The sequence below is a fragment of the Ciconia boyciana genome, chromosome 26, assembly GCF_034638445.1.
Source record: "Ciconia boyciana chromosome 26, ASM3463844v1, whole genome shotgun sequence".
Taxonomy (NCBI): Eukaryota; Metazoa; Chordata; class Aves; order Ciconiiformes; family Ciconiidae; genus Ciconia; species Ciconia boyciana.
Window position 1 is genome coordinate 1,994,516 of NC_132959.1, and position 25,847 is coordinate 2,020,362.

At 58.4% G+C, this 25,847-nt stretch overlaps 4 protein-coding genes and 1 non-coding gene across 8 annotated transcripts; 4 read left to right on the plus strand and 1 right to left on the minus strand.

The window, feature by feature from the left end:
• The first annotated feature begins 573 nt into the window (after window positions 1–573).
• CHTOP (chromatin target of PRMT1) lies at window positions 574–9,955 on the plus strand. 2 transcript variants are annotated; one of them, XM_072846590.1, is made up of 6 exons: window positions 574–747; window positions 2,034–2,115; window positions 3,605–3,758; window positions 6,911–7,094; window positions 7,226–7,363; window positions 8,671–9,955. In XM_072846590.1, the coding sequence occupies exons 2-6, from the start codon at window positions 2,051–2,053 to the stop codon at window positions 8,871–8,873; spliced, it is 744 nt and encodes a 247-aa protein (XP_072702691.1). In that variant the 5' UTR covers window positions 574–747; window positions 2,034–2,050; the 3' UTR covers window positions 8,874–9,955. The 2 variants fall into 2 exon arrangements, with proteins under 2 accessions (XP_072702691.1, XP_072702689.1); XM_072846588.1 differs by having other exon boundaries at window positions 577–747; window positions 6,908–7,094.
• A 466-nt stretch (window positions 9,956–10,421) lies between these two features.
• LOC140644102 (mothers against decapentaplegic homolog 4-like) lies at window positions 10,422–17,914 on the plus strand. Its single transcript, XM_072846612.1, is given in 12 exon segments — window positions 10,422–10,668; window positions 13,400–13,648; window positions 14,605–14,779; window positions 14,891–14,911; window positions 15,026–15,226; window positions 15,320–15,451; window positions 15,549–15,677; window positions 15,774–15,827; window positions 15,927–16,040; window positions 16,043–16,109; window positions 17,104–17,272; window positions 17,768–17,914. Coding segments are annotated over 12 exon segments (1,698 nt in total). The 5' UTR covers window positions 10,422–10,428.
• A 375-nt stretch (window positions 17,915–18,289) lies between these two features.
• Window positions 18,290–20,000, plus strand: SNAPIN (SNAP associated protein). Its single transcript, XM_072846617.1, has 4 exons — window positions 18,290–18,686; window positions 19,191–19,237; window positions 19,358–19,476; window positions 19,574–20,000. Exons 1-4 carry the CDS (start codon window positions 18,361–18,363, stop codon window positions 19,676–19,678), a joined length of 597 nt encoding a protein of 198 aa, XP_072702718.1. The 5' UTR covers window positions 18,290–18,360; the 3' UTR covers window positions 19,679–20,000.
• A 232-nt stretch (window positions 20,001–20,232) lies between these two features.
• Window positions 20,233–25,155, minus strand: ILF2 (interleukin enhancer binding factor 2). 3 transcript variants are annotated; one of them, XM_072846616.1, is made up of 15 exons: window positions 25,077–25,155; window positions 24,833–24,875; window positions 24,319–24,360; window positions 23,263–23,367; window positions 22,863–22,940; window positions 22,581–22,683; window positions 22,434–22,499; window positions 22,093–22,209; window positions 21,889–21,967; window positions 21,655–21,742; window positions 21,401–21,462; window positions 21,072–21,186; window positions 20,909–20,999; window positions 20,520–20,686; window positions 20,233–20,388 (listed from the first exon to the last, which is right to left on the minus strand). In XM_072846616.1, the coding sequence occupies exons 1-14, from the start codon at window positions 25,079–25,081 to the stop codon at window positions 20,529–20,531; spliced, it is 1,152 nt and encodes a 383-aa protein (XP_072702717.1). In that variant the 5' UTR covers window positions 25,082–25,155; the 3' UTR covers window positions 20,233–20,388; window positions 20,520–20,528. The 3 variants fall into 3 exon arrangements, with proteins under 3 accessions (XP_072702717.1, XP_072702716.1, XP_072702715.1); XM_072846615.1 differs by having other exon boundaries at window positions 20,233–20,385; window positions 24,319–24,361; window positions 24,816–24,875; window positions 25,077–25,116; XM_072846614.1 differs by having other exon boundaries at window positions 24,319–24,361; window positions 24,816–24,875; window positions 25,077–25,113.
• Window positions 25,156–25,419: 264 nt separating this feature from the next.
• TRNAM-CAU (transfer RNA methionine (anticodon CAU)) lies at window positions 25,420–25,491 on the plus strand. The gene has a single exon. It is a non-coding gene; the product is annotated as a tRNA-Met (tRNA).
• The last annotated feature ends 356 nt before the right edge of the window (window positions 25,492–25,847 follow it).

The window sequence follows — 25,847 nt, forward strand, 5'->3', positions numbered from 1 at the left end:
GCCCTGCCCGGCCCGGCCTGGCCCCGCGCAGGGCCGCCAGCGCCATCGTCTGCCGGGGCTGGGGCCGGCCCCGGTGCTCCCCAACCACCCCGCCCGGCTCTGGGCCCTCACCGCCCCCCGTCGGGCCCCACACGGGGGCTGCCCCGGCAGAAATCGGGGACACATCGGGGACAGCCAGGCCACAGGCCCAGCCCGGCCGCGGGGGGACCGGAGGCCCCGTGAGGCCTCCTCAACCCTTCGACGCCTCCGCCTCCGCACAGGCCAGGCCCCGCCGGGCGTCCCCTGCGGGATCGGCCCCGCCGCGGAGCTCAGGCGCCCGCCCGTTCCTGATCGCGGGGGGAACCGAGGACCGGCCGCGCTGGACCCCGGCCAGGCCGCAGCGGACCCGGGGCCGCCGCCCGCCTGAGGGAGCCGACAGCCCCCCCGCCCACGGCCCGGCTCCGCCCACCCCGCCGCGGGGCACCAATGGCCGAGGGGGCGGCCCCTGCGTCAGAACTGCCCCGCCCAACAGTGGAGAGCGTGGTGACGTCAAAGCTCTGCGCCTGCGCCCTGCGCGTCTTCGCCGCCATTTTGGCCGGCTCGGCGCGGGCGGTGGGAGGAGGGAGGGTGTTTGTGGTTGCTGCCGCCATTTTGTCGCGGGTGTTTGAGTGCGGCGGGAGCGGGCGGAGGGCGCCGGAGCCAGCCCCACACCCCGCGCCGCCCGCCAGCCAGCCTGCCCCACCGGAGACCTGGCGACCGTCTGCTTCGGTGAGAGCGGTTGGTCCTGGCCGGAGGGCTGCGAGAGGGGCGCGGAGGGAGGGAGAGAGAGAGGGAGGTTCTGTAAGAGAGGCCGCAGGGTCCCCTCAGACGACCGGGAGGGCTGATCTTTGCACTTGGGGGGTGCGGTGTTTGCCTCTGCCCAGGCTTTGTGCGCGCAGAGTCGGGCTTTCTCCCCCCGTCTCGTAGGGCGGCTGTCGGACGGGGCTGGATCGAGGGCCCCGGCTAGGCCTCGCCTTCCTCCCCGTCCTCGGCTGGCGGTGCCAGGGCAGCCCCCGCGCTGCGTGGCCGGCTTGTGGGAGCGGGGCTTACCCTGCGAGCTGCGCTGTGGTTATTCAGGAAAAATGCTTCTTAAAAGCATTTTCAATTAAAAAAAATGGGGTGCGGCTGCCTGTTGGCTCAATTTCTAGCAGATGGACTGTAAAACATTTTAAAGAAAGCATTTTGTTGAAGGTATTTTGAGGGTGAGTACTTTTCGGCGGTCATCTAAGCATTAAATTTTATACCGATTATTAAAGAAAAAAATAGAAATCGATCTGCATAGTCAGTGGGTTTGAGCTTAGCACATTTTGGTAGTATGCATCCCTGCCAAAGCACTCGGGCTTGAGCTGTGCTTCAGAGATGAGTAACAGCTGAGTTTAAATCCCTTTGCTGCTTTCATGAGGCATGTGGCAGGTTCTCATGTTAAAGAACCGCATTAGGACTGCGGATGAGCTGCCCACCAGAGTATTAGATATTAAAAAACCGGAGTGACTGCCCCCTTACAGTTTATTTCTGTCCAAGTGGCAGCAATCATAATGAGTGGGAGGATGGAACCTAAGTATATGGGACTTCTGTAGGATAATCTTGGAATTTTATTGCCGAGTACATGGTATGTGTCTGTTTAAAACAAATTGGGGTTTCCATCTTGCTGATGCTAAAAGCTTAGGAAGCGTGGCAGTGTCACTGGATGCCCTACTAAAAAAGACATAGTGCCATCTTGACTGCTGATGGACTGCATTTTTGCAGCATTACTCCTGCCAATGGTAAAATTTTCACTTTCTAAAAAGGTTATTTCTGAGTAAGGACAAATTAGCATAACTTTCTGATTTATTAAACCTGCTGTATCATGGCAGTGGCCTAGAAAACTTATTAAAAATGCATTAATAGAGTACCTGTTACCTGCCCTGTTCTTGATTCTCTCCACCAAAGGAGCCAGAATGCAGGTTTCTTTAATGTTTAGTCAAGTAAGCGCAAGATCTCTGTGCTGTTTGTTAAATCTGGTTCTCATTTTGCAGATTCTCTTGATCTGAAGATGGCTGCACAGTCAGCACCGAAGGTTGTGCTAAAGAGCACCACCAAGATGTCTCTGAACGAGCGGTGAGGAAGCCAACAGCAGCTTCAGCTCATAAGAAATTTTTTTACTTAATTATTGCTGTCCGGTGTCCAAAAACCAACGTGGTTTCTGCCCTCTTTTAACCTCACTAAAACAAGCAGATGGCTATGCACCTCTGTCTTAAACTGCAACAAATGTGGTACGCAAGGTTAAAAGGGCAAGTGTTTTGGAGAAATTTATCCGTAGCACTTAATATTAAACTATTCAACACATAAATATGGTGGGATGTGTTATAACAAAAGAGAGAAACCTCACACCCTCCCTTTTTCTTCCACATGTTTTTACATTTATATAGTTGACACTGCAGCATGGTAGCATGTTACCTAAGCTGCAGCCGGCTTGCTGCTTTGTCCGAGGCAGACACACGTGCATGTGGTCTGGCCTGTAAGAGGCATGCAGCAGGCCATTAAACAAGCCCAAAGGCCCTTTAACAGTGTTTTGGGCCTTGTAAGAGGCAAACGCTTTGCTTCATCTCCATCTCTCTCTTTTCTTGATTTCTTTATTTCTTCTGTTGAGTATTCTTCTGGTTTTCCATGCCATTGAGTTTTTGCGGTTCTACGGTGACAACTAACAGCGATGCTGCAGTTACGTTTCACTTTCTTACTAATCACTCTTGGATTAATTATGTTAGTATCATTGAACCAGGGATAAAGGGAGCCGTTTGCATGCAGTTCCTGCTCTGGCAAGCGCTGCAGTGAGATGTAGCCTGAACCGGTGCTCGGAGCTTACCCCAGGAAAGAGGAGTGGTGAGGTGCAGTGCAGGGAAGGCTTGCTGGCCTGTTTCATTTTGGTCAGTCCATATTCCTCATCTGTGTTTTCTTTTGCAGTCTTGTGTAGCTCCCAGGACACAGGAGAAAGCTGATGGGTTGCCCCTAAGGAGGTCTGCCATCTTGCTGTATGTTCTGCTCCTATATAGCTTTTAAGGACAGAAGACTTTGTGCACCAAAGAAACTGCCAAGTGAACCGTTTTTATAAGTGAGCGCACTTGGGTGATGGCATTTCTTACGGCACCAGTTCTGTGGTGCGCCAGAGGCACACCGGTCTGTTCTCAGGGCGATGTCTTTTGTAAAGCTGCCTTCTGGCATTGAGTTTTTAAACAGTTTTCTCAGATCTTTGAGGGTAAATTTGGCTTTTGCAGTCAGATTTCAGTTTGCTTTTCTGTTTCTGTGATGTCCTCTGCCATCTGTCATGATCATCTCTGCTTATTGCTTGTTTTCATTCCTTCTGCCATTTCTAAAATCAGTAACCTAAAGCTTTATCACTTCTGAATTGATATACAACATCATTTCTGAGTTTCCAGTTCTTGCACACTTGTGGAAAACAAGGAATACGTAATCACACATGACGTGACCTAAGTACCACTCTTTACATAAGGTTCATGGGATCTGGAGATCCAATCTTGAGAACCATGAAATGCCAATAAATGTATGTAATAAAGCTTTATTTAAACACCCATTTTATTCGACCTTGAAGCTTTACTAACATGCTGAAGAACAAACAGCCGATGCCAGTGAATATTCGGGCTACCATGCAGCAGCAGCAGCAGCTAGCCAGTGCCAGAAACAGAAGACTGGCCCAGCAGATGGAGAATAGACCTTCTGTCCAGGCTGCTTTGAAGCTTAAACAGGTGAGAGAAAGTGGCGTATTCTGGGGCAGCCTGTTGATGCCTGTCAAATGGCTTTTCAGGATATGGTGGATTTTGAAAAACGTTGAAAGTTAAAAATGAGAGGGGATTTTTAAAACCTAGAAGGGACTTGCAGAAAATCCCACTTTTTACTTCAGATAAGTAATGCTTTGTAACGTACTGGTTAATATGATTGAGTTGGGGGGGTTTTGTGCTGGCTGTTCATATCTCCTCTCTATTTTTTCAGAGAAATGTTCTCATTCTGGGTTTCTGGATCTGCCGAGTGCTTCATCTCACAATCTAGCCGCAGTTACAGTTGCTGCAGATTGTTTCCAGTACTTACTATCCAGTTGAGGCTGGTTGCTCCCATCCCCAACTCCATCCTCTCTTGGAGCACTCCCTTGATAGGAGCTGGCTGCGAGGAACAGATGAACAAACTGATTTTTTGATGGCTTGCGAATGCTAGAATGCAGGCCTGGATTTAAGGCATAGTCTTGCATTCTCCTTATATAAAGAGTCTTTATTATTCCACATTTCAGTGATGAGTGCTACAGATTACGGTGTGTTCCTCTCATTGCCTTCTGTCGGTAGAGCAGAAGACCTAAGCAAACGTGCTAGATTTTGATTTCTCTGCTGCAGTCAATGTGCTTCTCCACAACTCTGGACTTAGGGAAGGGGCAGGGGGCAAAATCTGCCTACAACAGAAACCTCAATAACAAACAGAAGAGCTGTTTGTCTAGGGCCTGCTCATTGTCAGACTGTAGGGGGTTTGGCAAGTTTTAAAGCTTATGTTTAAATGGGAAGGCTGGGAAGATTAGCTTAAAATGTATGTGTAGGGTACAAATGGAAACCTGTGGGGTAGTGCTACGCAGCTGTGCAGTGAGTTCAAATAGCAGCACTGCATGACTTGACTACAGCAGTAGTTAAATATAATTCTCTACATTATCTTGCACATGAGGAGAAAGCCCTGGAAATTTCTTAGCTGAGCTGCTTCACCAAATAGCTGGAATACTTAAACCTGCCGCACATGCTCACATTCAGGGCTCGCTCTCTGATAAAGAGGAATGCAACTGCTTTTTAAGATCTCTTGAGACTTCTGTTGTAAAAACAGACTGTGGTGCCAGTTAGCCTTGCAGAGCTTGTAAACAAAGGCTCTGGAAATGGTAGTCTAAATTATTTTCTGCTTGTAAAAAAAAAAAGTTTGAAAAGTTAAGAATTTCACAAGTGATAAGTGAAACTGGTTTGCAAGCATGAAGTTTCTGCTTGCTGGATTGAAGTGCCACAGAGGAACAGGGAAGAACTAGTCTTTTGGCTTAGCTCTTAAACCCATTTGATTTTTATGTTGGGCACAGGTGTACTTTCATGGTCTTCTGGAATTAAATGCTGCAAGGGAGGGCGACGGAACGGCGTTGTAGGGAAATTTGGGAACCTGGTTTATGTTGGGTTGCTCTTTGAAGATTGCAGGTTGCTCTGGAAGTTGATGTGGTGACTGGATTTTCACAAGTGCTGTACTTGGTATCACCAGGAGCTTTTCTGATCCTTCTGGATGTGCTGTGTCCAGAAGTGCTGGGGAGCATTGATCCCAGCGATGGGTCACCTGTGCTTCAGAAAGGACTTCTCTAAACTCCTGCGGAGCGCTGCTTGTGCTAGATTCGTGGGTTTGTGTTTTGCATCCTCTGCGCCTGAGTGCACAAGTTTTTACGTAAACCTGCTGTGTTTTTTTAATGTAAAAACATTTATACTGACTGTGGTTCGAGATGTGCATTTACTTAGTAGCTGGAGCAGACCAAGGTGCTACCGCTCTGAGGTAGAGCAGAAGGGCGAGCACTCTTAGGCTGTTTCAGTGCAAAGTCCAGCAGCTTATCTTAAACTCTCATGGTAAGTGACATAAACGAATAATTGGATGTGGAACACACACATGCTTTCTCATTCCTTTCTGCCAGCGAGGCTGGGCGAAAGAGGCTAATGTTTTAGGCTGCTACAGCTGATGGAAAAAGGAATGACTCTGTAAACTCTGAGGCAGTAAAACTTAAAATCTTACTACAGCTAGAGAAGAGACTGATTTTAGAGGAACCAATTCAGCTGTCCGTAGGCTTTGGTCAAGTAGACAAGCAATAAATTTAAGCAACTCTTAAAATACAGCCTTTATGGCTGCTCCTGTCACTTTACCTTGTTAGGGCCAAGAGCTCTTGTTCTTGAGACAAGTGTGAAGGTTCCCACTGTCGCTTTTTAGCTCCTTGTAGGGTTCAGCGGTGCCTACAGAAGCTATAGTCTGCTCTGTGGAGACCAAATTGGTAGCAGTGCATGTTAACAATACTGGGATGTAAATTGGTGGTTCAGCTGCTGCTTCATGAGCAGTTGAGCTGTCTCTGCAGCAGTTCTGGTATGGGCATTTGAGGACAGGAGCTGCTATGGCTGGCCCAAGGGAATCCAGCTCTGTCTGTGAAATGGAGTCTGGTGTCTGGACGTACAGGACATGAAGAAAAAAAAAAAACCACTTCAAAAGCCAGATACGCAAAGATGACTGCTTTGCTGCTGTTCTGGTGCGGGTAGATTTCTTCAGTATAGTTTTCTTTTCGTAGTATAGATGGAAAAGTTGATGCTTTTCCTAGCTGTTGCCTTAGTCTCTGTGGAAGCCTAGCCAGGATGGGGCAGTAGGCCACTGGGAATGATGTCCATGGCATGTGGCTGCACAGATGTCACTTGCTCTGCAGAGGTAGGTTAGGCTTGTGCCACAGCAGGAGTAGTTGCTTTCAATCAGGGATTTGCTTGGACTCACCTTCCAGCAGAAAGGATTAGTGGGCTGCCTTGTGGATTAAGTGTCTGCTTTGATTTGGACTGAGCAGCACTGCTAAAAATGGAGAAAAATATTTCCTTCCAAATCTGCAAACTTTCTTGTCTCTGTACAAACACTTGCTTCCAGGAAAGGTCTTTGTTCTCTGTTTGACCTTCACAAATTGTACCTCCCAGAGCAGATTTGATTGTCTTCCTTTGAAGCTCCATTATATCTCGCAGAGAGTTGGTGACTATTTTATTAAAAAAAAAAAACCCAACACACTGCTCTTATTGATAGGGCAATTGCTGTGCCGTTTGTGTTGCAAGTCCGAGATTGCTGCATGACTTTCTTGTTTCTTAAAAATCTTCTATTCCAGAAGAGCTTAAAGCAACGCCTCGGTAAAAGTAACATTCAGGCACGATTAGGCCGGCCGGCGGGACCCGTCGCTCGCGGAGCCATGGGAGGAAGAGGACTGTCTATGGGGCAGAGAGGCTTGCCACGAGGAGCCATGCGTGGTGGCCGGGGAGCAAGAGCTCTGCTGAGAGGAGGAGTCCCACTCAGAGGTCAGTACCATGGCTGAACTGGAGTTGCTTATATGTCAGTAATGCCGTCTTTTTGACGGCATGACTCTGATTTTGTTGCTCTGTCTGAAAACTAATTTCTTTCTGATTTGAATTCCCTTTCTCTATTGAAGGTCAGAGCCTGCTTCGGGGAGGACGAGGAATATCCCCCAGGATGGGCCTGAGAAGAGGTGGCATTAGAGGTCGCGGTGGTCCTGGAAGAGGTGGCCTGGGCAGAGGTGCCATGGGCCGTGGAGGACTTGGTGGCAGAGGTTAGTGTGCACGAACTTCAGGAGCGGCACGTTGCTGCTGAATAAGTAGAAGTAAGCTTTAATTCTTTTTCCTGTTTAAGGCTGGCACATGTAAGTACACGCAGCCCCGAAACCCCTCTGTTCTTGAATTAGTGTACGGTGTAGTGCTAAATTAAGGCTTCCTTTCCTGAAATGTCTTGCCAGGCCTTATGCCTCACCAAGATCCTTGACTGTGTCAGTGTTGCTAGAGGGGTTCTGGGGACTCTCAGCGAAGTTGTCTGCTCCTGCAGGTTATCACTGGCAGCGTGAGGTTTTGAATAGTAGTCGAGGCAGTGAGTAACCTTCCAGCGTATTGAGGAAGACTACACTGTCTCCTCACACTTAAGGAAATGATATAGAGCCTGTGTAATCCAAGAGACTCTTAAAATAATTAGCGAGGGGAAAAATTTAACAGGAGAAAGCCTAAACCCCTGCAAAATAAACTTAAATTCAAAGTCTGAAACTGAATCAAGTCTTGGGTAAATGAACTCTTTATTTTCAACAACAAATCAGAGCAGCAGTAAAGCAGGAGTGGAGTGCAAGAGGAAATACAGGAGACAGCTGTTGATGGTGGGGTTGTTAATGTTTTGGGCAGATGTTTGGTTAGAACGCCAGCCAAATGCGCTCTCGTGTTACTTTGGGATTGGCCCAATGTTCGTAGGAGTTAGAGCAGACAGTTATCGGGAAGCCGCCTATCCCTTGACAGCCTTGGCTTGCAGCTGTACCTTTATTTCTTAGCCTGACAAACAAATACTGATCAGTGTGGGCTCTTGGGTATCCTACTTGTGAAGTAGTCTGAAAACCTCTCAGTTTGAAGTATTCGTCTGTAGGAAAAAATTGCTTGTAATGGTTAATGGCGTTGCCACTTTGCCAAAAGCTTCAGCCTGTCCCAGAGACGTGCAGGATCTTGGGGTACGCTCCATGGGAGAGGAGTACGCAACGCGTAGGGGGGATCGGAACACAAGCAGGGGAGATGAGAGTCTGAACTAAGAGCGTAGCTCCTAGTCGTGGATCAAACATCCGTCTGGGCTTCTGGACTGAAACAGAAGCAGCCTGGGGAGCTAATCCAGCGCGGCAGAACCCGACCTGCTGTGGGAGCTGGAGGTCGGCTGAGGGGTGGCTGCTGCAGGACTTCCCCGAGGAGGTGCTGAAATGCGCTCGGCAGAGCTGCTGTGTTGTCCGGGCGCTGAGGAGCGGCAGCCGGGGCTCTGCCGGAGGAGCAGCAGCCGCGGCAAACCCCGAGGCTCGGTCTGGTGGAGTGTGTAACCGTCCATTTTGTCTCATGTAAGGTCGCGGCATGGCAGGCCGGGGACGAGGGGGCTTTGGAGGTCGTGGCAGAGGCAGAGGACGAGGAAGAGGATCGGCACGGCCTGCGTTGACCAAGGAGCAGCTGGACAACCAATTAGATGCTTACATGTCTAAAACGAAAGGACACCTCGATGCTGAGCTGGATGCTTACATGGCTCAGACAGACCCGGAAACAAACGACTGAAGGTCGTTCCGAGAGACTGTTGTTGAAGTTAGTGTGTTATGTCGATGCCCATAAGCTAAAAATGGAAACCCTGATTCATGCTGGAAGGACCTGCAGGAATAGGGAGCGGCCCCGTTCTACCGAGAGATCAGACTTTAGTGTGTTCTCAGACTTTAGTGTGTTCCTTTAACATTTTGATACTATTTGTTGTATGAAACCTTTTCTTGGATTGTTTTTTATATCAGTTTTTTTTCTTCTCCCCCCCGAGTACTCCAAACATGAATGTGACAGATCTGCAGTTAATCCGCTGACATCAGCGCTGGTGACCCGCCGTGCCCGTGCAGCGCAGCGTGGCCTGCGTGCCGCCCGCCCTGCGTTAGGTGAAGCGCTTGTCGGTGCTGGGGTCGCGTGTTTGTGTCTCTTGAGCTCCGCGGTTGCATTTTGGGATCGGCCCTGTCCCCAAGCGCGACCGAAGGGCCGAGTTCATGCTCGCAGTTCAGTTTCACCCATCTGAAGCGAGAAAAAAAAAAACCTCCCAGCAGGGCGAACACTCAGGCCAGGTTTAGGTGTAGCTTCTCAACACGCCAATTTTCTTGTTTCACACCAAAATTTCCTTTTCCGTTGGTAGCCAGCGTTCTGTTAATGCCTAGTGCAGAGCACTTCCCAGGTTGAAAACTTCCTTGGTTTGGGTTTTTTTTTTTTCTTCGTTTGTTTTTAGATAAAGTTTGAGTTTCTTTGGCGTTCTGTTTCAACAGATGGCACCAGTGGTTTCTGTATCTGCAAGAAAACAAGTGTTTGTTTAAAGGAATTGGAAGCAGGAACATAAAATTACAGCTGTGACAGCAAAGTGTGGTAGAACTGTCTCTTTTAAAACACGGGGTCCAAAATTCATCTGTTACCTTTCGGTGTAACCAAAACTGCGTCCTCCGGTCAGACCAACTGCCTGCACTTACCCCGACGGGTTTGGGAAGGGGTCTGTTCCTCCCCCTCTCCTCAAGTTTTAAGTTCCGCCATTCTGTGAACTGTTCCAGTTTCAATGGAATCTTGTATTTCTGGTTTGTTGTAACAAAGGAGAAATAATTACAAAAGCAACGTGGACTCTGGGTGCCTTTTTTTTTTGGTTTTTCCTGGAAATGAGGTTTTTCTGCTCCCCCTGGGCCATGCTCTGGGGTTAAATGTACTTTGCAGGGGGCAGAAGGAAGCCAGAGGCGTGGGACCTCGCCGTGGACTCTCGGCTGCCTTGGGCCGGGAAACTTCGCGGGTGGGAGCGGTCACGGTCAGCTCGCTGCCTCTCCTGCCTGCGCATACAAAGCGCTGGGGCGGAGGATGCTGCCTTTTCCTGGAGGGTCTGCATCCCCGCGGCAGCCAGCCACCGCCTCCTGCCTCTCTGGGCTGTCCCGCTGCACCCCACCCCCACGTTCTCGGGGAGGGCAGAGGGGACCCTCCGGCGCTGGGGAGCGGGGCGGGAGCCGGCGGCTCGGGCTGGGGCCCGGCGGGGCGGCGGGCGGGCGCCGGGCGGGGGGGGGACGGCGACGGCGGCGGATCCGTCTGGGCGCAGACAGCCGCCCCGCCCGCCATGGAAGCGCGACCGCTATTGGTTGAGGACGCGACGGGCGCCTGTCACGATGCCTGCTATTGGCTGCGACGCTCCAGCGCCTTCACGCGCTCCGGCTTCTCCTTTTGTTATTGTAGCAAACAAGTTGCAAAGCGGCGGCGGGAGCGGGCAGGGGCGGGCAGGGCCGCGGGCAGGGCCGCGGGCAGCCGGAGGAGATGCAGCGGGAGCCGGGCCCCGCGTGAGGAGAGCCGGGCGGCGGAGGTGAGTAGCCAGCCCGCTCCCGGTGCATGCTGGCCCCCCCCCCCCTTCCCCCCGGCCCACATCGGTCCCAGTCCCGCTGCGCGCCGGGTCCCACAGCCGTCCCCCGCTCGTGTCCCCTCCTCGGAGCCCTGCGCCCGGCTCGTCGCCCCTCTCTGCCGACCCCACCTGCCTGCCTGCTGCGACATCCCCCGGCCCCTCGCTGTCAGCGCGGCCGCCCCCGTTAAGCCGCCGTGCTGCCCTGCCTGGGCACGGGGAGCGGGGGCCGGGCAGGGCACGGGGGCACGGGGACCCCCACCCGCTCAGGCAGCCCCTCGGCGCCTCTCCCCGCTCTCCTCCCACCGGTAGCCCCAAACCCCGCTCCAACACTGCACCAAAACCAGGGAAACGGCCGTTTTCAGCCTGCGGGTGACCTCGGGGCAGAGGTGGGCCACTGCCCCACGAAGTCCTGGGAGTTGGGATGTGGCGGGGATGGCCCCTTGGCACCCGCTTTTTCCAGGGCATCCCTCCTGCTTCCCTTCCCACGCTCCTCAGCTCTCTCCGTGAGCCAAGGCTTCAAGTATAGGGAGCATCCCCCCCTTTCCCGGCCCGGGGAGCCGGAGCTGGGCTGGGGGCAGAAGCCGGGCTGGCAGCAGGGGGGGCACAGGCAGGAATGAAATCCCCACCCAGGCACCCGCCGGTCCCTTTGTCCCTGCCCTTGGGATTATCTGGGAGCAAAGTTAGCGGCCCCGGAGCCAAGGAGATTAGGCCGGAGTCCGTGTCCATGCGGGGGCTGCGGGAACCGGCTTCCCCCCACCCTGTGCTGCTCGTCCCCCTCCTGGCTGGGGGGCGAGGCTGGCTCCGGGTTTGGGGCTCAGGCCATGGGACCAGCGAGGTATTTTTACGGCAGGAGCGATGTGGGGTGGGGAGGAGGGGAGATCCCAGCCCCACGCTGCCCCAGGAGGAGCCCTGACAGGTTTGTGAAAAGCCCCCAGCCACGTCCCCTCGACTGGGACAAAAGACTCGCACAGAAATGTCACTTCCCATCTGGAGTGGGGCGATGAGGTGCCTCATTATTCCTCTGGTTCGCTCCGACGCCGGGGCAGGAGGGGCCTTTTGGGGTCCGCTCTGCTGGCGGTGCCGACAGGGACAGCCGTCCTCTCTGAGAGCCGGTGAGCCTTCCTGGCCGTCACATCTCCAGCAGGGAGCTGGAGCCGAGGAGGAGCCATCTCTGGCCCCCGCTCGCCCCAGTTTCCCCCAAACCAGACTAGGCTCAGTTTCGGATGGGGCTGGGGACGGCCGTGGCCCTTTGAGTCTTTCCCAGAGCAGCCGGCATTGGCCTTGGGGTCCAGCCAGTGGAGCTGGGGGGAACCAGGACCGACACCGGGGCCCCCCGACGCTCCTTCCAAGGGCGATCCTGGATAGCCCCTGCTCACGGAGAGTCCCTGCCGCCCTCTTTCACCTCCTTTAGCCTCAAAACTGAGCCCTGAGGCAGAGCATGGCAGGCAGGCAGGGCCCCTGGGGACGAGAGCAGGCAGGAGTGCTGGCATCGGGGCAGCACCGGGCATCCCCGGGACGGGTGCCGGAGGCTGCGTTAGCACCCACGGGGCGAACCCCATAGCCTGGTGGGGTGCTCAGGGTTGTGCCCCCGCCACGGGGAGCTCTGCAGGGCCCCTCCGGCATCCTTGGAGGTGTCCCCATGGCCGATGGCATCTGGCTCGTCTCAAGCTGGAGGAGCCTGGCCAGCGGCATCACTCTGGCGAGAGGGGGGCCATGGCCCTGCGCCCACGCCGCGGGGGGGGGCCGGGCAGGCAGGGCGCTGGCAGGACAGCCTGCCTCCCGTCCCGCGGATAAGCGGCGCGGAGCAGGGGCTGACGGTTTGTTGTGTCTGCCGCCAGCCCAAGGTTTTTCCCAGGCCCTGGAGCGTTGCACCCGCCGTGACGCAGAGCCGGGACCCTGCTGCAGCGGCACCGCAGCGGGCGCAGAGCCCCGCCACGGCCACGGCCACGGCCGGGGGGGTGACGCTGGCGGGGCCCTGGCACGTGTGCGTATGCATGCGGCTCTTGGCGTGTACGCGGTCTGGCAGGGGAGGCAGGAAAGGGAGAAGCCCAGCAGCAAGTGAGGGGTTAAGGAGCGGCGCCAAGCTGGGGCTCTGTTTAGTCTGGCCCCTCGCCTGCGATGCACGGAGCACGTGTCCATCACCCCAGCCCAGAGCGAGCACTTGCAGGCACGCAGGCACCCTTGCACGCTGCGTACACGCAAGCGTGCTCCCTGCCAGGCCGTTGGCGTGACATGGCCGGTGTCCCCACACCCATGCATGCTGCCGAGCGTGACGCCGTGGCCCAGCTCTGGCTCTGCTGCCGTCGGAGCCAGGGACCACGGGGAGCTGGGGACACCCTGAGGGTCCCGGCATCGCTGTAGCCGCTGAGCCTCTTCCCACCCCGGACAGGGACCGTGGAACCCAGGCATCCGGGCTGGCACCCCTCTTTGAGGTGACATACGGCTTTGTCCCACATCCTCCTCGCCTGCCGCGTGCCATTTGGGGGGGCTGCTGCGTCCCCAGTGCCACACAGGGACCGTGTCCCCCTCTTGTCAGCACCGACCGCCCTGTGTCTGCCCCGTGGGCACCAGCACCCCGTACGCCGCTTAACTCCCGGCTCGGTGGCCACAGCGGCCGCGGAGGCGAGGGCAGGGGGGACAACAGGTCCCCTGCTGCGGGGTGACAGGCAGGGCCGTGCCGTGCCGTGCCTTGCAGGGGAGCAGCGCCATGTCCCTCGGCGCGCCCACGAGCAGCGACGCCTGCCTGAGCATCGTGCACAGCCTGATGTGCCACCGGCAGGGCGGGGAGAACGAGACCTTCGCCAAGCGGGCCATCGAGAGCCTCGTCAAGAAGCTCAAGGAGAAGAAGGACGAGCTCGACTCGCTCATCGCCGCCATCACCACCAACGGCGCCCACCCCAGCAAGTGCGTCACCATCCAGCGCACCTTGGACGGGCGGCTCCAGGTAACCCCGCCGCGCTGGGACCTGGGTGTCTGGGTGCCTCGGCAGACCCGTGCCAGCCTGACAGCCCCCCGTGCACCCCACGGCCCTCCCCGAGCTGGGGGAACCTGGATGTTGGGGTGCCCCATGACCCCAAAGACCCCACAACCCTCCCCGAGCTGAGGGGGGAGCGAGGTGCCCCATGACACCCCATGCAAGCCCTCCCCAAGCTTGGGGGACCTGGGTGTTGGGGTGCCCCAAGACCCCCCAGTGCTCCCAGAGCTGGGGGGACCCAGGCATCCTGGTACCCCGAGACCCCCCAGCCCTCCCCAAGCTGGGGGGACCCAGGCATCCTCATGCCCCGAGACCCTCCAGCCCTCCTCAAGCTGGGGGGACCCAGGCGTCTGGGCGGCAAGGGTCCCAGTGGAGAGGACCCTCCCGGGGAGGGGCACACAGGGGGAGCCCCGCCGCGTCAAGCCTGCGGCTCCGGGCTGGGAGCCACGCTGACTTCAGTGTCTGGGCTTGCACCCACCCACCCGCAGCCGCGGCTGCCCCGGGGATGGGGGGACAGGGGCAGGGACAGGCAGCGATCCCCACCCTGTCGGGGCAGATGCATGCAGGCAGGGGCAGCTGCAGGCAGCGTTGCCCCCTGCCCACCGTCCCCTCCCGCGCTGGCGTCCCCCCCCGATTCTGCTCCCCTTCCCGGGATGAGTCACGGTCTGGCAGCCTGCGAGCCGGGGGGGTTGTTATGTCTGGAGCCGGGGAGGCGCAGGGGGAGCCCCCCGGCCGCCGTGGGATCCCGGCCGGGTGCCAGGCCCTGCGCCGGGGGGATTGCCGGGGGTTCTGGCACCGGACACGCCGTTCGCAGCACCCTGCAGCCACGCTGGACGCAGCCAGCCAAGGCCGGGGGGAGATGGGGGGCACCATCCCCGTGCCCCCGGCTTGTCGCCCCAGTGTCCCCGTCCTGTCCCCCTCCGCAGGTGGCCGGCAGGAAGGGGTTCCCCCACGTCATCTACGCCCGGCTCTGGCGCTGGCCCGACTTACACAAAAACGAGCTGAAACACGTCAAATTCTGCCAATTCGCCTTCGACCTCAAGTACGACAGCGTCTGCGTCAACCCCTACCACTACGAGCGCGTGGTGGCCCCCGCCATCGGTGAGACGGTCCCACCGCCACCACCAGGACCCCCCGGGGGGGAAGGGGGGGGCAGCACCCCACTCCCACCGCCAGCACCCATAACGCCCCCACCCCATCTCTCCCCTGCAGGTCTGAGCATCCAGAGCACAGGTGAGATCCTGGCACGGGGCCGGCGGGGAGCACCCCCGGAGCCAGCATCCCCCCCCTGCTGCGGGTCCCCGTGCCCCCCATGGTCTCCGGTGTGTGTCCCACCCCCCTCCCCAGTGCCCCCCACGCGCCTGGTGAAGGAGGAGTTTGTCCATGACTGTGTGCAGATGGAGGTGCCGCCCGGCCGGGAGCAGGGGGCCAAGCGGGCACCGCGTCTGCCCCCGCCGAGCCCTACCGCCAGCCGCTGCCCCCTGCAGCTCCCCGAGTCCCCCCGCGTCCCCGGGAGCCTCTACGCCACGCTGCCCATGTCACCCCCAGGTGAGACCCCCGTTAACCCCAGTCCCCATCCCCTGGGAAGGGTTTGGGGGCATCAGCCTGAGCCCCCCCAACCCCGTGTCGTGCCCCCCACAGTGGCCCCTGGCAGCTCCCTGCTCTCGCTGCCCCACGGCGAGGAGCTGCTGCAGATCACCTGCCCCACGCCGCCTCCGGCCGCCCCGGCGCAGCCCCCCCCGCAGAACGGCTACCCCAAGCCGCCCTACCACGGTGAGTACCGGGGACACCCCGTGTCCCCCCGCCCCCGCGGGGGGCCCACTTGGGGACGACCCGCCCCCCCCCCCGGCCACCCTCTCTCCTACCCCAGGTTCGCCAGCGAGCTGGACCGGCGCGGCCGTCTACGCACCGAGCCTGGGGGGGCCGCAGCCCACCCCATCACCGCAGCCCAGCAGCCGGAGCCACCCGCAGCCCCCGCTCCACCACCCCAACCACTACTGTAGGTTTGGGAGGGACTGGTGGGGCGGGGAGGGGGTGTCAGCTGCAAGGTCGCAGCCCCCTCGCTGCGCTGACCCCATCTCTTCCCCCTCCCCAGGGCCCCCACATCATAGCTCCGGGCCGTACCAGCAACCCGTGTCCACCCACCCCGGTAAGTGCCCCCCACCCTAATTAGCACCCCGGTGATCCCCCTTTTCCCGAGCCATGGGTGCCCTGACCCCTCTGTCTGTGTGCCCCCCCCCCCCCCGAGGGCCGGAGTTTTGGTGCTCCATCGCCTACTTCGAGATGGACGTGCAGGTGGGGGAGATCTTCAAAGTGCCGTCCAGCTGCCCCGTGGTCATCGTGGACGGTTACGTGGACCCCTCAGGGGGGACCGCTTCTGCCTGGGGCAGCTCTCCAACGTGCACCGCACCGACGCCGGGGAGCGGGCCCGGTGGGGGGGGGGGCGAGGGGGGGGACAGGGCAACGCCGAGGTGGGGCGGTGGAGGGCAGGTGTGGGGCAGGCTGGGGAAAAAGGGGGGGGATGCTCGGGGGTGCGGGCGTGAACGGGGGATGAAGGAATGGATGCAGGGCATGGGGGGCAGTGTGGGGGTGAGGCATGGGGCAGAAGGGGGAGATGATGGGGGCATGGGGGTGCAGGGGTGATGTATGGGGCAGAAGGGGGATATAGGGGGCAAATGGGGATGTACGGGGCAGAAGGGGGATATAGGGGGCAAATGGGGGATGTACAGGGCAGATGGGGGATATAGGGGGCAACTGGGGGATGTACGGGGCAGGTGGGGGATATAGGGGGCAAATGGGGGATGTACAGGGCAGATGGGGGGATATAGGGGGCAACTGGGGGATGTACGGGGCAGGTGGGGGATATAGGGGGCAAATGGGGGATGTATGGGGCAGAAGGGGAATATAGGGGGCAAATGGGGGATGTACAGGGCAGATGGGGGGATATAGGGGGCAACTGAGGGATGTACAGGGCAGGTGGGGGGATATAGGGGGCAAATGGGGGATGTACAGGGCAGATGGGATATAGGGGCAACTGGGGGATGTACGGGGCAGGTGGGGGGGGATATAGGGGGCAAATGGGGATGTATGGGGCAGAAGGGGGATATAGGGGCAAATGGGGATGTACAGGGCAGGTGGGGGATATAGGGGGCAACTGAGGGATGTACAGGGCAGGTGGGGGGATATAGGGGACTAATGGGAGATGTATGGGGCAGGTGGGGGATATAGGGGACAACTGGGGGATGATAGGGCAGAGGAGGGACACAGAGGGGGGGGAATGGGCCGTGTACAGGACAGAAAGGGGATATAGAGGGCAAATGAGGGATGTACAGGGCAGGTGGGGGGATATAGGAGGCTATTGGGGGATTTAGGGGGCAGCGGGGGATGCTCGGGGGGGGTCGGTGCTGACGGTCTCTATGGGGCAGGCTGCACATCGGGAAGGGCGTGCAGCTGGAGTGCAGGGGCGAGGGCGACGTGTGGATGCGGTGCCTGAGCGACCACGCCGTCTTCGTGCAGAGCTACTACCTGGACCGGGAGGCTGGGAGAGCCCCCGGGGACGCCGTGCACAAAATCTACCCCGGCGCCTACATCAAGGTGGGGCGTCCCTGGGGGGAAGGGGGGGCCCCGCATCCCCAGGTGGGAGGGGTACCAGGGAGGGAGGGACCCCCGTGCCTGTGTTAAAGGGGGTCCCATGCAATGGGTCACTCATGCTGGGGGGCAATGGAGGGACCCCAGCGGTGCAGGGACCCCCGTGCCCGTGTTAAAAGGGGGTCCCACACAATGGGTCACCCATGCTGGGGGGCAGTGGAGGACCCCAGGGATGGAGGGACCCCCATGGCCTGTTAAAGGGGGTCCCACGCAATGGGTCACCCATGCTGGGGGGCAATAGAGGGACCCCAGGGATGCAGGGACCCCTGTGCCCCTGTTAAAGGGGGTCCCGGGCAAAGGGACCCCAATACCAAGGGACAATGGAGGGGCTCCAGGGACGGAGGAACCCCCATGCCCATGCTGAAGGGGGTCCCCGGGGCATCCCCCCCCCCCCCCCGATGCTGCCCTGCTCAGGGGTCCCCCCTGCGTTGCCTCCCCCAGGTATTTGACCTGCGGCAGTGCCACCGCCAGATGCAGCAGCAAGCAGCCACGGCCCAGGCTGCGGCCGCCGCTCAGGCTGCCGCCGTGGCCGGCAACATCCCAGGTCCCGGCTCGGTGGGAGGCATCGCGCCCGCCGTGGGTGAGTGAGCCCCCGGGGCTGGGACGCCGCGGGGGACAGGACCCCCGTGGCTGTGGGGATCCCCCACCCACGCCCGCCTGTGTCCCTCCCGGGCAGGGCTTTCGGCGGCGGCGGGGATCGGCGTGGACGACCTGCGGCGGTTGTGCATCCTGCGGCTGAGCTTCGTCAAGGGCTGGGGGCCCGACTACCCCCGGCAGAGCATCAAGCACACGCCGTGCTGGATCGAGGTGCACCTGCACCGCGCCCTGCAGCTGCTGGACGAGGTCCTGCACGCCATGCCTGCCGCCGAGCCGGGCCCCCTGCGCTAACCCCCGCCCTTCTTAATTTAATTTTTGTAAGAAAAAGCCAAAAAAAAAGGGAAAAAAAAAAGCCAAAAAAAAAGAAAAAAAAAAAAAAAAGCAGCAGCAGAAAGTACCAAAAAGGCGCGGTGGGCGCTGGCTTTAACCGTTAGTTAATGAGCGGGTTTGGGTTTTGCCGCCTGGCTCTGTCTGCGCCTTCCGCGGGTGCTCGGCGCTGCGGAGGGCGAGGATGTGCGCGCCCGGCTGTGCCCGCAGCGGCGTCCCCCAGGACTACATTTCCCAGCGGCCCCCGCGGCGCGGGGCGGAAGTTGCTGTGGCCGCCCCCGCGGACTCCATTTCCCGGCGGCCCCCGCGGCGTTGGCGGCGCCAAGATGGCGGCGGGGAGCGGCGGCCCGGCAGCGCGGGAGCTGTTTGCAGAGGGGCTGCTGCAGTTCCTGCGGCCGGCGGTGCGGCAGCTCGACGGCCACGTTCACGCCGTCAGGTCCGGGAACGGGGAGAGGGGTCTGGGAAGGAAGGAGGAGGGCCCGGAGCGCCTGAGGGGAACGGCGGGAGCGGGGCTGAGGGGGGCTGAGGGGCAGGTACGGCGGGGGCGGGGGGAGCGGGGGCAGTTTTGGGGGGTGAAGAGCTTTCGGAGCACTTGGGGAGGTTTAGGGGTGCCTGCGAGGGGTTCGTAGCTGGGCTGAGGGGGCCGCAGGGGTTGGTGCCGCTGGGGGCAGGTCCCTGGGCCGGGGGCTTTAGGGGTGCGTGTGGGGTGGGGGTTAGAGGCGGGGGAGCACGTAGGTGGGTTGGGGAGAGTTAGGGATGGCTGAGGGGGGTGCAGGTGAGCAGGTGGGTGGGGTGAGCTTGGATTGGGAGGGAGTTGGGGGCAGCTGGGGGCGCAGGTTCGTTGTTGGAGGGGGAGTAGGGGTGGGTTTGGGGCTGGGGGGGGAGCTGTGGGGCTGGGCTCCAGGGTTTTGGCCTGGCCACCGAGCCGTCCCCTCCGCAGGGAGAGCCAGGTGGAGCTGCGGGAGCACATCGACAGCCTGGCCACAGGTGAGACACAGGGGGGCTCACCTCCGCAGCCCGGCTGTGGGGGCACAGCGGGGTTTGCCCCACGTCCCCCGAGGGTCCGTGGCACCCTGGGCCCGCTCCCACTCTCCGGCCTCTCCCCAGAGCTGTGCCGCATCAACGAGGACCAGAAAGTGGCGCTGGATCTCGATCCCTACGTGAAAAAGCTGCTGAACGCCCGGCGCAGGGTGGTGCTGGTCAACAACATCCTGCAGAATGCCCAGGTCAGGGTGGGACCCCGGGTGGGGTGGGGGCCGCAGTGTTTTGGGGGATCCCAGCCCCCCCCCCCCCCATCCTAACGGGTGCTGCTCCCCCACGCAGGAACGGCTGCGGAGGCTGAACCACAGTGTGGCCAAGGAGACGGTGCGGAGGAAGGCCATGCTGGAGGCGGCGGGTGGCTACCCCCAGGGCCTGCCTGGCAAGTGAGGCCCCCACGGCAGCGCTGGGCCGGATCCGCCTCGCACCACGGCTGCGCCGACAGCCCTGTGAGCTGGGCCGGAGCTGGAGCGGCCCTGGATGGTGACGGGTGCGACCCCGTAAGGACAGCGAAGGGAACAGTCTGCTGGCAAGGGGAGCAGGTATCCCTGTTTGTAGCAGCGCTCTCCTGAGCGTCCACAGCACGGGACGGGGTGAGAAGTCCTGCACAGTGAGGCCGCAGCTTTTCAGCTGCAGCTGAAGGAACCAGGGGACCCTGAGTTGTATTTCTAGAGTTGTAGGCACCGTAATAAAAGTAGCCGTGTCTTGCTTATGGGCTGATGAGGCAGCGCGAGTGTGTAACGCTCCTACGTCACGGCCGTGGCCTGACGTTGATGTGCCTTGGGGAAAGCAGAACCAGGCAGATGCTGCCAGCAGAGCGAGCAGGTCCGGGTTCAGCATCCCCAGGTGGAGTCTTTCAAGTTCCGGAACCCCCTCCCACTGCGAGACCTTTTTCTGGTTCCCTTTTATAACGCGCATCTTCTACCTAAACAAACAGGACGCACTCAAAAGGGGGGAACGCTTTAATGTGCAACTTACTTACAAAAACAGATACAAGGGACGGGTCCCATCAGCTCGCTGCGTTTGCTGAGGATGGGCTCGGATCTCTGCTCGGTCCTTCACGTGCTTCAGCCAGCAGCCCCCGGCGGTGGGGGGTCCTGCTGCAGGGGGAGAGACAGGGAGAGACAGGCTGCTGAGGGGGGAGCACGGCCCTGGGGCGCGGGCAGCCCGGACCACCCCTTCCCCTGCCCGGAGCTGCCTTCTCCCAGGCAGCAGTACTGACAGGCTCTACCTGGGCAAGTCACTCCTGCGTCTCCATGCTTTCCTCCTCCTCGCCTGTAGCGGGTTCTTCCTGATTCTCTTCTTCCTCCTCTTCTTTCTTCTCTGGAGGCTTCTCATAAGCCTTCTCGGAAGGCGTCACTATCACTCCATCCCACGTGGACATTTCAGAAGCCAGGTCTGCAAAAGCAGGGGCAGTGAGCAGGCAGCTCACCCCAAGAACGATCAGGGGGGAAGGACGGCATGCCAGCTCCGCCTCCCCACCGCTCTGGGGTTTAATGAGTCGCTTCTCCTTGGAGCCCTTAAATTTTCTAGCAACGCAGAAAACCAGTTCCATTCCCTCACTAAGATGCTGACAGCCTGCGTGGAGGAAGAGCCACGCATTGCACCGACCCCACTTACAGCTGGCGTCGCCCTCTTGGCCGAGGATTTTCCTGTAGCCTCCGTGAGAGAGAATCCGGACGAGCGTCTGCGCGGTGTAGCACACCATGTCCTGTGGGGACAAGGAAGAGTCAGAGCACGGACGGTTTTAGTCCCTTTTCCCGCAGCAGACAAGGCAGCTCACCTGCTGTTCGAGGGTCATAACCGTGTGGACTCTGAAGTTTCCGCTCTCGCAGGGATCGGTGATACCAACAGATCCAGGGAGGAAGAGCCCAGCAGCCAGGATCTGAAGGCAGCGCCTACAGGACAAAACATTTTTGGTTAAAAACTAGACCATTCCAGCACAGAAATGCAGCCAGAAAATCTGCAATTAGCACATCTACATGAGGAGTCTGCTTTGTCTCCAGTTCAGGTCCCTTCAAGCCCTGAGATGCCACCACTTTTATTTGATATGTTCAAAACTGAGACGGTAACGGGAATTTATAAATTGAAGTGAAGCAAATGGCAACAGACCTGTAGGCGATGTTGAGAGCCAGGGGCTGCCTGGTGGGGTTGTTCATCACGGCATAGTGCCCCTGAAGAGGTGAAAAAAAGAAAGAGGGAGTTAGGACGAGAGCGACTTCCCGCAAGGGAAGCGTAAGAATCCCAATTCCTGCTGCGGGAGCTACAAGCAGCTGCTTAATGCTGGAGCTCAGGTACGTGCAGGCAGGTACCAGTTAGCTATGGCACGCCTGGCACACCATCAGCGTTCCTCCTCGTGCGCTCACCAGCAGGTCCAGAATCCAGGGTGTGAGGGGCTCAAAGCCAGGGAATCGAATTCTCAGGTCTTTCAGCAGCCGGATTAAGACCTTCACCCTGGAGAAGACGGCAGGAGGAGGGTTCGTAACACGTCACGCACCTTCCTGCTGCAGGAACAGCTCTCCTTGCTTTCTCCCTGTTCTCTGTAAACATTATTTCGAGCAGGCCTCAGAGCTGCCATTCCTGTTTGAGGCCAAACTCACGTGGACTGCGAAGCGTTCTCCTCAAACCAACGAGCGTGTCTGATGGCAGCCAGGGCGCTTTGCAGCACTTTGATGTCCACTGAAAGAAGCAACAGAAATGCCTGTTTTTTTTCAACCAAAAGGTGAGTTGGTGTGGGGAGGCAGCTGGCTCCCCCCCACCCCGGTGATGGTTCACGTGCGGGGCAGAGCAAGCCGAGCTCTTACGGTGTAGTTCAGGGTCCAGCTTGCGGAGATTGGGCGGCACCGTGGTGATGAGGATCTTCACCGTCGCGTCAGCCGAGCTAATCTCAAAGCCGGTCTCGTTGGTCAGCATGGTCAGGACTGGGGAAAAAGAACGAGAATTCCTCACGGAGGGGCTGGAGGAATGCACCGGCATCCAGGAACGCAGGGAAGACCACAGATCTCAGCAACGGTGCTGCGACAGCAGGCTGGGCTCTATCCCCTTCAGACAAGCCCCAGAGCTCAAGCGGAAACTGCCTCGCATCAGCCTACGTCCTGCCCAACCCTGTCCCCTCAACCCCCTGCGACACAGGAGAGCGTCCCACCTTCGCTGGGGTCCTGCGCTCTCAGGCTTTCCACGACTTTGTTTCCCAAGGCTGCCACAGCTTCCACTAGGGAGAAGCAGCAGAAGAGGTGGTTAGAGCCTGGCCGAGCGCCGCGGCTCAGTCAGCAGCTGCGCAGCCGATACTCACGGGTGGGTAAGATTTTCAGAATCACCACCAGATCGGCCACGTTGTGCCCCGTCGTCATGGTGCCCTTCTTGTAGGAACCCACCTGGCGAACCTCCTCAATTTGCTGTTTGAAAGAGCAAAACAAAAATTTGTGAATTTAAGGCGCGTGCTACGTTTCTGGGAGTCGGCGTGAACCTTTAATCCACTTGGGGCCAGGTTTTGTTCTAACACTGGCATCCCTTGTGCCGAAGCATCTCCCCAGGTAGCTTTTTTTTCCCCTAACCTCACCGCTTTTGGACTCACCACTTCAAACGTTCCTGGCGCTACAATTAAATTGTCGATCACGTTGTTTATTTTGGTCACCAGAGAAAGAATGGAAGCCTGAAAAGGAAAGGGAGAGGGGCGGTGTTACCAGTCAGTTGTCCAGTATGACTTGAAATAATCTGATCTTGCACAGCATAATGCAGACAGCCCTGATGCAAGATATATAATAAACAGATAAAAGAAACATATTTAAAAATTGCTGTCCAAGAAACTCCACCCATATTTCTACTGCAGTGCTGATTTCAGAGAGTAGTTGTTACTTTTTAGGCTAGTAATGACTACTCCTGGCTATATTCTCTGAAGGATACTCTGGTTTTGCGTCCTCTAACACTGCAGTAACATCCAGCCAAAGAATTTAAGGCAATTTGCAGCACAAAACCTGTTCAGCAGCAGTCGGAGCAAGATCCTGGTTTCTCTTCAGCAAGGCTTCACTGAACGCGGTCTCGTCAGCGGCAGGTTTTACACGGGGGAAAGCCATTTCGCACTGAAACGGGATCAGATATCAGACTGCAACGCCTGAGAAAAAGACTTTGGTTGACTTTGGTTCAACCCACTCATCAGCAAAATTTATTCTTTTTTATTCTCCAGCGCTTGTTTCCTTTGCGATTCCCCATCGTGCTCTTCACTTGTTGCTTTTATAATTTCACTTGCACGTTATCCCAAGGGAGGGAGAGCAACCCCATACCCTCTCACCGTGCTCTGACAGGAACGGCAGGTCTTCAGAGCCACCAGCGTGCCCGTGCGACTACGGGGTGTGAGACAGGGCAGATCTAATTTAAGAGTGGCTCTATCAAGAGGGGTTTTATTAATTATATTACAGTCCCTTAAGAATAACGCCCCTTGTATGCAGACAGCCGGAGCTTTTCAGTTGCTGTGACAGGATTCACAGCCACAGGGTCTGGAAAGCAACTTGCTTGCCTTGGAAGTCATGTGTCTGTAAAGGGCAGATGCTCAGCAGGAGGAGGAAATTATTTCCTCCTATAAAAGGTGGGAAACGTGTGTTGTTGTTGATCCTTGTGAGGACCAACACGCAAAAGAGCCTGGAGAACGTCTGTCTGACAGGTGAGTGACAGCTATCGGAGTAACCCAGGGGGTTTATGTTAGAGAGAGCTGACAGAACTGAGAGTCTGGGTGAGTGAGGTGCCTTAAAAAGCAGAAAAACCTCAATTAAGGCATTTATTTGTTGCGATTATTACCCAACTGCATGCTAGCCATCCTGTGTGACACGAGGACTCCAAACAACAGAGACGGTAAGATCTATTTCGGGTTAGTTACTGAACCAACAGCATTTTCAGTGAGCTCCTTTACTCCAGCTAAGCTAAAAGAAGTTAAACCATCCACGTCAGCAAAGGAGGTTTTTAAGACAGCATCTTTAAACAAGGAAAAGTCCCGTAGCTGTTGCCTGCAAACAGCTCCGTGGGAGAGGGTTACTCACGACATAGAAATCAAAGGGGATGTGTGGCACAAAGGGCCGGAACCTAAAGGGGGAAAGAAAAAACCAACTTTATTCTCTGCAGCGATGTCTACCCGCTCGCCACTGTGTTTGTCATCACCGAACAACCCCCCGCTGCCCCCCTCCGTCACCGTTTCGTGGAGGTTTGGTCCCGAGACGCGAGAAAGACCCTACAGAAATAGGAAAGGTTTCTTCATAACCCCCCCTAACGATAACTAACCCCCCCGCCCCGGTGCCACCGGGCAGTGGCCGTACACCGCGGGCTTCCCCGCCGCCCCCAGCGCTGAAAAGCCGGCCCGGAGAGGCCCGCACCCCCCGGGCCCCCCCGCTCTACGCCTCACCGTTATCCTGCGCTACACCGCAAGCTACAGCCCCGGTCCCTGCGCCCCGGCAGCTCGCCCCCGGGGGCGGCCGCAAGCCCACCCCCTAGGCCTGACAGGCTAGAGAGCCACCCTCGCTAAAGCAGAAGCCAGACTCGCCCACTGCCAGGGCCTCCCCTGGAACCAAAGCGTCCGCCACGGCCTCTGCCTCGGTCGCCCCTGCGGAAAAGAGAAGGGAAACGGCGTTAGCGGGGCGGGACAGCGTCCCGGGGGGCCTCCCTCGCCCCGCCGCGGGGATCCCCCCCCCCCGCGCAAGGCCCGGGCCCTCCCTGAGGGGCCCCGCGGGCTCCGGCCTCGCACCGGGGGTGCCCGGGCGTCCCACCCCGCCGGGCGGGGGCCCCCGGCCCGGTCCCCGCGCACCTCATGGTTCCGCCGCTCCAACAATGAACGCCGCTGCTGTGGAGACCCCGCCGGGCTGCGCCGCCACAACCTCGCAATAACCCGCTCGCCTATTGGTTCCCGCCCGCCGCGAGTCTGCCCACTGGCAGCACTCCGCTGCAAGCCATTGGTTTAGCTAACCATCAATCTATGGCGGAGGCGGGTGAAAGCGACCAGTCGCGGCTCAGGCCATGCGCGCGCGCTGGGCGGCGGGCGGCCGCTGGAGGGGGTACGAAGTTCATGAATGGAGTGGCTGGCGAGCTCAGTGCACATGCGCACAGGCTGAGTAGGTACGTATAGCGCCCATAGAAGCCCTCAAACAAGCAGCAGAGTGGCGCAGCGGAAGCGTGCTGGGCCCATAACCCAGAGGTCGATGGATCGAAACCATCCTCTGCTAGCTAACTTTTTTAACCGCCTCCCCGCGGCGTTATTTTCTTCATTAACACTTTAATTAATTACTTTAATTTTTGCCGCCGCCTCTGGCGCTCCCTAATGCTCCTCCCCGACGAGACTGACCCGGTGCAGCCTTGTCCGGCACGGCGGGGCACAGTGTATCGGGAGCTTCCCGGAACGGCCGGCGTCACGCGTGTCCCCGGGAGCCGCGCGTGTCCCCGCAGCGCTGTGCGTGTCCCGGGGTGGGAGTCTCACGCGTGTTCCCGAGCGTTGTGCACGTCCCCGGGAGCCGAGCGCGTCCCCGGAGGGCTGTGCATGTCCCAGGGCGGGGGCGCCGCGCGTGTCCCCGGAGCCACGCGT

Excerpts from the sequence above, each read along its gene's own strand:
- CHTOP (XM_072846588.1), top strand. The coding sequence starts at position 2,051 with ATGGCTGCACAGTCAGCACCGAAGGTTGTGCTAAAGAGCACCACCAAG. Across the intron at positions 3,759-6,907 it reads CTGCTTTGAAGCTTAAACAG|AAGAGCTTAAAGCAACGCCT; the intron begins GTGAGAGAAAGT and ends CTTCTATTCCAG. Across the intron at positions 7,095-7,225 it reads AGGAGGAGTCCCACTCAGAG|GTCAGAGCCTGCTTCGGGGA; the intron begins GTCAGTACCATG and ends TCTCTATTGAAG.
- SNAPIN (XM_072846617.1), top strand. The coding sequence starts at position 18,361 with ATGAGCGGGTTTGGGTTTTGCCGCCTGGCTCTGTCTGCGCCTTCCGCG. Across the intron at positions 18,687-19,190 it reads GGCCACGTTCACGCCGTCAG|GGAGAGCCAGGTGGAGCTGC; the intron begins GTCCGGGAACGG and ends TCCCCTCCGCAG. Across the intron at positions 19,238-19,357 it reads CATCGACAGCCTGGCCACAG|AGCTGTGCCGCATCAACGAG; the intron begins GTGAGACACAGG and ends GCCTCTCCCCAG.
- ILF2 (XM_072846615.1), bottom strand. Across the intron at positions 24,362-24,815 it reads AGGGGAGGCCCTGGCAGTGG|GTTCCGGCCCTTTGTGCCAC; the intron begins GCGAGTCTGGCT and ends TTCCCCCTTTAG. Across the intron at positions 22,210-22,433 it reads AGCGCAGGACCCCAGCGAAG|TCCTGACCATGCTGACCAAC; the intron begins GTGGGACGCTCT and ends CTTTTTCCCCAG.